The 7134-nt window shown below is 31.2% G+C and overlaps 1 protein-coding gene across 1 annotated transcript; it reads right to left on the bottom strand.

The window, feature by feature from the left end:
- Positions 1-3699: 3699 nt before the first annotated feature.
- Positions 3700-5728, bottom strand: LOC100814175 (LOB domain-containing protein 41). Its single transcript, XM_003541237.4, has 2 exons — positions 5242-5728; positions 3700-4587 (listed from the first exon to the last, which is right to left on the bottom strand). The coding sequence occupies exons 1-2, from the start codon at positions 5429-5431 to the stop codon at positions 3911-3913; spliced, it is 867 nt and encodes a 288-aa protein (XP_003541285.1). The 5' UTR covers positions 5432-5728; the 3' UTR covers positions 3700-3910.
- Between the last annotated feature and the right edge of the window lie 1406 nt (positions 5729-7134).

Here is a 7134-nt window from a genome sequence, read left to right as displayed (position 1 = left end):
TATTTGTAAAAAACATTATTTTGTATAAATAATGTATTTAAATGACAAAGACCAAAGATTTTCATACCAAAAAGAATATAAACATCGAAGACTACATTTTCACACATAAAACTGGGTAAGAAGATATTTTTAACATGATTACCTAAATATTACACAAATTATAAGTTAAGAACACAAATGTTGAAGATTTGTGTTAAAAAAAGGCAATGATTCCCTTACCTTTGGAGATTTTTTTGAATCTCTAGAGATAAAAGCCTCAGTAGAAAACTTCTAGCACAAACCACACCAATAGAGGCTTCTTGAACATGTGAACACAAGAGAATGAGACTGAGATGGAGAATAGGTGGGGTGCAAACCAAAACAAGAAAAGAAACACACACATACTTAAAAATGGTGAAGGAGAAACAAGCTTCTTAAAGAGATATTGTGAAGAGGTATGAAAGTCTTAGACATTGGTGTCTCCAAAGCAAAAGAAATGCAAAAGAATGAAGGCTCTTAAGTGAATGTGAGGAAGTGAGGAGGGAAAAAATGAGGTTAAGTGTGAGAAATGAAAGGTTTTAGGGTTCAGAAGGCTTAAGTGTGTGTTGGACACCAAATGACATTTAATTTGTTTTTTTTATATAAAAAAAAAAGCTTTAAATGTCCCTTTTGGTTTATATGATCCTTGGCCTAGAAGTTGAGCCAATGGAGTGATCTCATTGGACATCTTTCTTTTTGGATGTAAGGATTATAAGGTTGACCAAGGTTTAAATCCTCTGTCTAGCCATTTTGGTGAAAGTTTCTAATTAATTACAATTAATGTAACTAATGATCTAACTAAGGCACCAACAATGAAATAATGGTAGATTGGTCAATTAATATGTATGGTTATGTGGCTATGGTATTTCCCTGTTAAATAATTATTAGCTAAATTATAAAATATTATTGGCTAAATTATAATTTTGATCTTTTATAATTTCTTATTCACAATTTTAGTCCTCTTATTTTTTTTTCTGTGATTTTGGACCTCTTATTTTATACAAATTTTAATTAAAGTTCAATTCTCAATTTTACGTATATTTTTTTATCTTGATCCAATTGAACCCTAGATCCAACATGTTAAATTAAGATAACATAAAAAATAATTTAATTAATAAAATATATAAATAAAAGAAATAAACATGTACAAAAATGAGAATTTAACCAAAATTATGGATTTTTTAAAATGAAGGAACCAAAATTAAAAAAAATAAGATCACCAAAATTGAAATAAACAAAATTAAAGAAGAACCCAAATTGAAATTTAGAAAATCTATAATTTTTTGCTAAATTATAATTTTTACCCCGTTTAATTCCTTTAGAAAATTTACAAATTTAATTCAATCATCAATTTTATATTTATTTTATTTTAGTTCAATTAAACCCTAGATCTAGCATATTAACTTAAGGTACCACCAAAAAATAATTTAATTAATTACTACCTCTGATCCTTATTATAAGAACCAAATTAAAAGTGTGGCTTGATCCTTTTTATAAGATCAAATTTAAAATGTCTCATGCATTAATTATTTTCTCACAAAAATGTTCTTAGTTAAAGTTAGTTTGAGAATGTCATGATAAAGGGAGAAACATAACCATCAATGTTCATTAGTTTTGTTCACATGATAATTTTGAAAAAAAAAATTGGGACAAATTAATGTTCTAAACTAAATTAACATACTTTTTTTTACACAATTAACATACTTTCTTAATCTTGACGAATTAGTTAATTGAGTCCTATAATTTTTTATTGACATATTTAAATTGTTAGTTTGTTAGTTTTTATTAGTGAGAAAGATTTAAATTCACGACCTTTTCCTCTTTCATTTTTTTTTTTAATCATCAAGTCAACTTTATAACTCTTAGTTGGATCTTATAATAAGGATAGTATGTAGTAAACTATATAAAGTAAAAGAAATAAACATATACAAAATTAAATATTAGACCAAAATTATAAATTTTCTAAGTAAATTACTATAGCCCCCTTGAGGTTTTCTGAATTACACCACCCCTGCCATTTTTATCCTTACAGGAAAAAACCCTTAACTTTTGGGGGTACATTACACTAAACCCCTTTCATGATATTTATCATTAAAAGAAAAAAGTTAAGTTGGAAGGGTCATGTGAGTGGCACATGCCTTTGAATGATATTTTTTTCAAATAGCCTCATCCCCTTTCTTTTACACTACACTCACTCTGTCCCTTATTCTTCCCTTTCCTCCACCAATTCTGCCTCTCCGATCACCATTCCTTTTTGACCCTCCAGCTTCGGATCTTTCCAAGCCCCTCCTGCCACAACAACCACCACCTTCAATTTTTGGGATGACAAAGAATGCAAGGGTGTGAGCCTCCCCCCAATCCCAAATCCCCTAAAAATGCCACCATAACTCAAATCGCCAAACCCTTCACACTCCTTTCATTTGTGGAAGCTTTCATATGATGTTTGCAATCAATTACTTGACGAGAAAGTATGAGAATGAGAACATCACGCTCTTGTGGGCGACATAGTTTAACCTCTTGGGGATCAGTGATGACACACCCTTGCTATCGAAGAAAGGATAGACGACTTTCAAGTTCTACGTGAGCGGGTGATGAGATTGTGTCTGCTTTTGTTTTGTTTTGTCTTTTTTGTTTTATTTTATTAGGAGTTAATTGAATTTTGAACTTTTGAGGAGTTGTGCTTGTTTGATTGTAGGTTTCAAATAGATGTAGGAGGAAGGATCTAGAAATGTGAAGCACTAGTTTGATTGTAGGTTTCAAATGGATATGGGAGAAGGTTCTAGAAACATTGCAGGGAGGGAGATTTCGTTGTTGGGTTTGGTAGAGATGGTAGAAACGACAACATTGGGGTTATTCTTGGTGGCAGCCAGAATGGATATGTCGACGAAACCATTCACTCCGACAAAAAAATAAGAACCAAAAAAGAAAGAAACATTTAACTTAAATGGGCAAAATTGGATTTTCAAAATCATTTCTTTTTTCTTTTGTTAAATTAAATAAAGATAGATTGACAACGTCAAACTAGTGGTTAAATTGTAATGTAACAAAAAGGTAATAGTGTCAAATGTAATTAAGACCAATCTTAATGAAGTTATTGTAATTTACTCTTTTCTATAATAAGATCAAAGTAAAAAAAAAAAAAAGACGAAAATCACGTATCAAGATCAAAGATGATCCAAAATTAAAATTTAGCAAAAAATTTCTTGTTACTTATTTTCCTTTCATTTTTTTCTACTCTACTTAAAATTCATCTTAATTCTATCTAATTCATCTTAATTCTATCTATTTTTCTTTTTAGCCAAATAATTGAGCATAAGTAATTAATATACTAAAATTAAAATCAAATTATTTAGATAATATCTAATTTCAATCTTTGATCAAACTTTATTTATCTTATCAAACTTCGAATTAATCATGCCTCCTTTCTCCTCTTAATGAAAGGAAAGGTTAAGAAAAAAAAAACTTTTTTTCTTTTCCTTCTTTTCCAAATTTTATTCTTTTACCTAACCCAATAAAGAATTAATATCACAAGCTAAGACACCGAAAATTAATAGTTTCTTTTATTTTTTATATTTAAAATACATATAAATAATAGAAAATAATTATATAATTTTTTCTATCGAAATATTGAATAGTAAAACTTCATGCAAATTCGGCCTGAATCGTTCCATTTGCAACAAATACTTGTAATTCTCTAATTTCTTTTTATCTCTACGTATCTTTGATATCAACCATGTTTGTACAACATCGAATTCACAAAGATTAACCAAAAAAGAAGAAAAAAGTTTTAAAAATTAATAAAAGCATAATAACAAGTGCTTCTAAACTTCTCATCTCACCTACAAGTTTCTAGAGAATAAGCCGGTTAAGCCAAAACCAAGCAAACCATTATTCAAGCCGGGTACTCAAGCCCCAGCTCCATCTTACACGAGTCTTTCTCAGCCGAGTCACCACAACTCTTCAACTCAATTATCTTTCTCTTCTTCATCGGAACCACGTGATGCAAACGTGAAACCGGTTCGAACCCGAGCGTTAATTCCAAACCAATTTCGTTGCCGCTCTCACCGGTTCCATCACTCGTCTTCGCAACCCACTCCGGTTCTTCGTGAATTAGGTTTGAGGTATCCATCGACACCACGCTTTCGCTCTCTTTGCTTTCCCCCTCCACCATCGCCGTGGCTTCCGACAAGTGGCTCAGCCCCGACTCATGACTCGCAGTCCGGTTCGCCATCTCCGGCTCAACCGGAACGAACCCGGTTCCTTTGCTGGCCTTCGGTTTAATAAGCGTGCCGCTGGTTCGCTTGAACCGGGACCGGGTCTTGGTCTTTGGAGTTTCATTTGCCGAGTTCTGGTCTTTTGACACGTGGCGTATGTCGTAGGCCTTGAGAGGTGGGGCCCGCCCATTAGCCGCGGCTTCGGATGTTATCGGCGTGATCGGCTCACCTTTCAAAACGGCTTCCACAGCGGCTTGACAGAGCTGCCAGCTCCCGGACCATAACAAACCCACTGACCCGTAAATTGGGTTAACAATTCGACCGCATGCCTCGTATAACAAGGATCGAAAAATAGCTGCAAAATAAAATACCCAAAACATAATCAATTAAACGTTTATTCGGTACAAAAAAGTTGCTAATTTTCTAAAAGATCATGCTATAGTCCAAGAAACTGTATGCAAGTTAATTTTGTGTCAAGATATTGTTTCTTTAGCACTTTTTTTTTAAAAAAAAGGCAAAAATATCTTCTTTTTTAATTTCAGTTTTTTTTCTTAAATTAAAAAATACTTTAATCTCATAAGTTATTTTGGTTAAAATAAATGTGGCTGTTGTATCAGTTTATTATATCAAAACATGACAATATTAATGAGATATTACGTCGTAGTAACATTTTAAAAGATAATTTTTTAAATTATAAAACCAAATTAATTTTTTTAAAAAAAGTGAATTTTTAGCCTTGGCTAAAAAAATTTGCTATTACTCTTTTAAATTTTTTAAGAGATAGTACTATAGTATAAGACAATTGCATGTACGTTTTTCAATTAAAATCGAATTTTATTTTACCTAAACAAATTAAATTAAAAGTTTTGTTTTGCAAATCAGTAAAGTAAAACTCAAATTCTCAGAAAATAACACCAAAAATTCCCAAAGAATTATATTTAAGTTTTGCTCCAAAAAAATTAAACATGCAACCGAGAAAATAAAAAAAAAAGAACAAAATAGCACGAACCAGGACGAAGGTTTTCAGGACCAGCGTTGATGAGGTTCATGAGGCCAGCACGGCCATAGAACTTAGCAAGAAACACAGTGGCATTAGCTTGCGACTCCGGGTTCTTGATCCATTGCAAACACGGTCTTATGCTACAATCTTCGCTACACCCTTTGCGCAAAACACGACATCCGTTACAACTCATTCGCATTTTCACACAACCTTGGAATATATTTGTGTGCCCTTCAAAACCTAATTGTTAGACTAGTTTCTAAGAAGAGTGATGAGTAATTAAGAAGATGGAATAGTGAGAGAGGAGGTTAATTGGAGAAGATTGTGATTGGAATTGTGGAAGTGTGAGAAAGAGGGAGATAAATATAGTTGTTGGGGGTTCCGGCGCTGCTGGGTTTCTAACATGTTGTGGGTTTCTTATGAAAGAATTGTTTTTTTTTTTTTTTTAACATGAAACAATGGTTTTGAGGCTTTTTCCACGTTAAGGGGGGTTGGAACTTCGAACCACTTTCTAGTTTGAAGCGAAGTATAATGATTCCATTTCTGTTGGGGTGATGATGCCCACTCTCAGTTCACGCGCGTGTGTTTAACTTCCTATGAATGCAGCTCACGTCACCGGGTGGAACAACCCGCACATGCCACACTCTAACTATGACGATCAATGGCACACATGTAAAATTCATGTTCATACCACATACGTGTTCCTGATTTATATTTATTTGAAAATTTTCTTTTTAGTAAATTTCAGTATTTTTATGAAAAATAATATTTTTTTAAGAGTTAACTTTTAAATTTTATTTTATATTTATTTTTTATCATTAAATATTTATTGAATTTTCTTTAAAAATTTCTACTTAAAATAAAATTTTATTATTTTTATTTTTATATAATTTTATATTTTATCAAACACAAGTCTCAATGGGTTAACAATGTTACAATTATCTTTTACGGTTAAGTTTTAGGAGATTATTTTTTCATTAAATTGTATCATATAAGAACTAATTTATTAATTAATTTATTATTATATTATATAAAAGAGTAATTTATAACATTTTATAGATCCAAAAACTAAATCAATTTTTTTTATTAAATCATCATTTGTTTAGATGTTTAAGAACCAAAATAATAATTTATTTTTCTTATATTTATACTTTTATAAATTTAAATTAATAATAACTATATAAAAATGAAAAATTATGGAAAAGTGGGATACTAAAAATCGAGTAGTAGATGAAGACATACGGAACTCTCGGCCCAAAGTGAGTGTTTTCCATTTTCAGTGTGCGAAACGCGCATTGACAGACACATAAATTTAAGGAATCTGCCATGGAAAATGAAAAAACGGAAGAAAAAAAGAAATGGTGTCAGATCGCCACATATTGGGGGAGTAAAAGGGGGTCCACTTTTGTTTGCAGTGGTTTTTGAACGCTAAAAAAACAAAAGAAGAAAAAAAGCTCCTGGTTTTCGGGAATGAAAAGCGGTTTGGGGAAAAACCGAAGACCGGTTTCCGGGTTTGGTGTTGGGACTGTGGGCGCAGCTGATGAAACTAGAAGAAGAGAGACCCATGCGAATAAGCCAATGGTTTTTTGGGTTTAAAACTTGGTCTAATCAAATAGTCACAACAATAATTAAAAAGGTAAGTAGGATAAGTTTACATTAATTACTCTTATTCTATCCTTTAATGTTATCGAATTTACTAGCACTATTTCATCCCTTAAATAAAGTAAAAGCATTTCAATGTTTATGAAAGTAAAAAAGTTATTAAATCTATTTCCAAATTATTTAAATAGTTTCATCACTTTAAAAAGCATATAATATAAAGATGAGTGTTGACAACATCATTTTTATACAGATTTTTTAATAAATTTTATTTAAAAATAATTGATATAATAAAGCATATAA

The sequence above is a fragment of the Glycine max genome, chromosome 13, assembly GCF_000004515.6.
Source record: "Glycine max cultivar Williams 82 chromosome 13, Glycine_max_v4.0, whole genome shotgun sequence".
NCBI lineage: Eukaryota > Viridiplantae > Streptophyta > Magnoliopsida > Fabales > Fabaceae > Glycine > Glycine max.
This window is presented reverse-complemented; position numbering and strand designations above follow the sequence as displayed.

Coding starts and splice junctions, on each gene's coding strand:
- LOC100814175 (XM_003541237.4), bottom strand. CDS start 5,431: ATGCGAATGAGTTGTAACGGATGTCGTGTTTTGCGCAAAGGGTGTAGC. Junction 4,588..5,241: donor TCCTGAAAACCTTCGTCCTG/GTTCGTGCTATT, acceptor TTTATTTTGCAG/CTATTTTTCGATCCTTGTTA.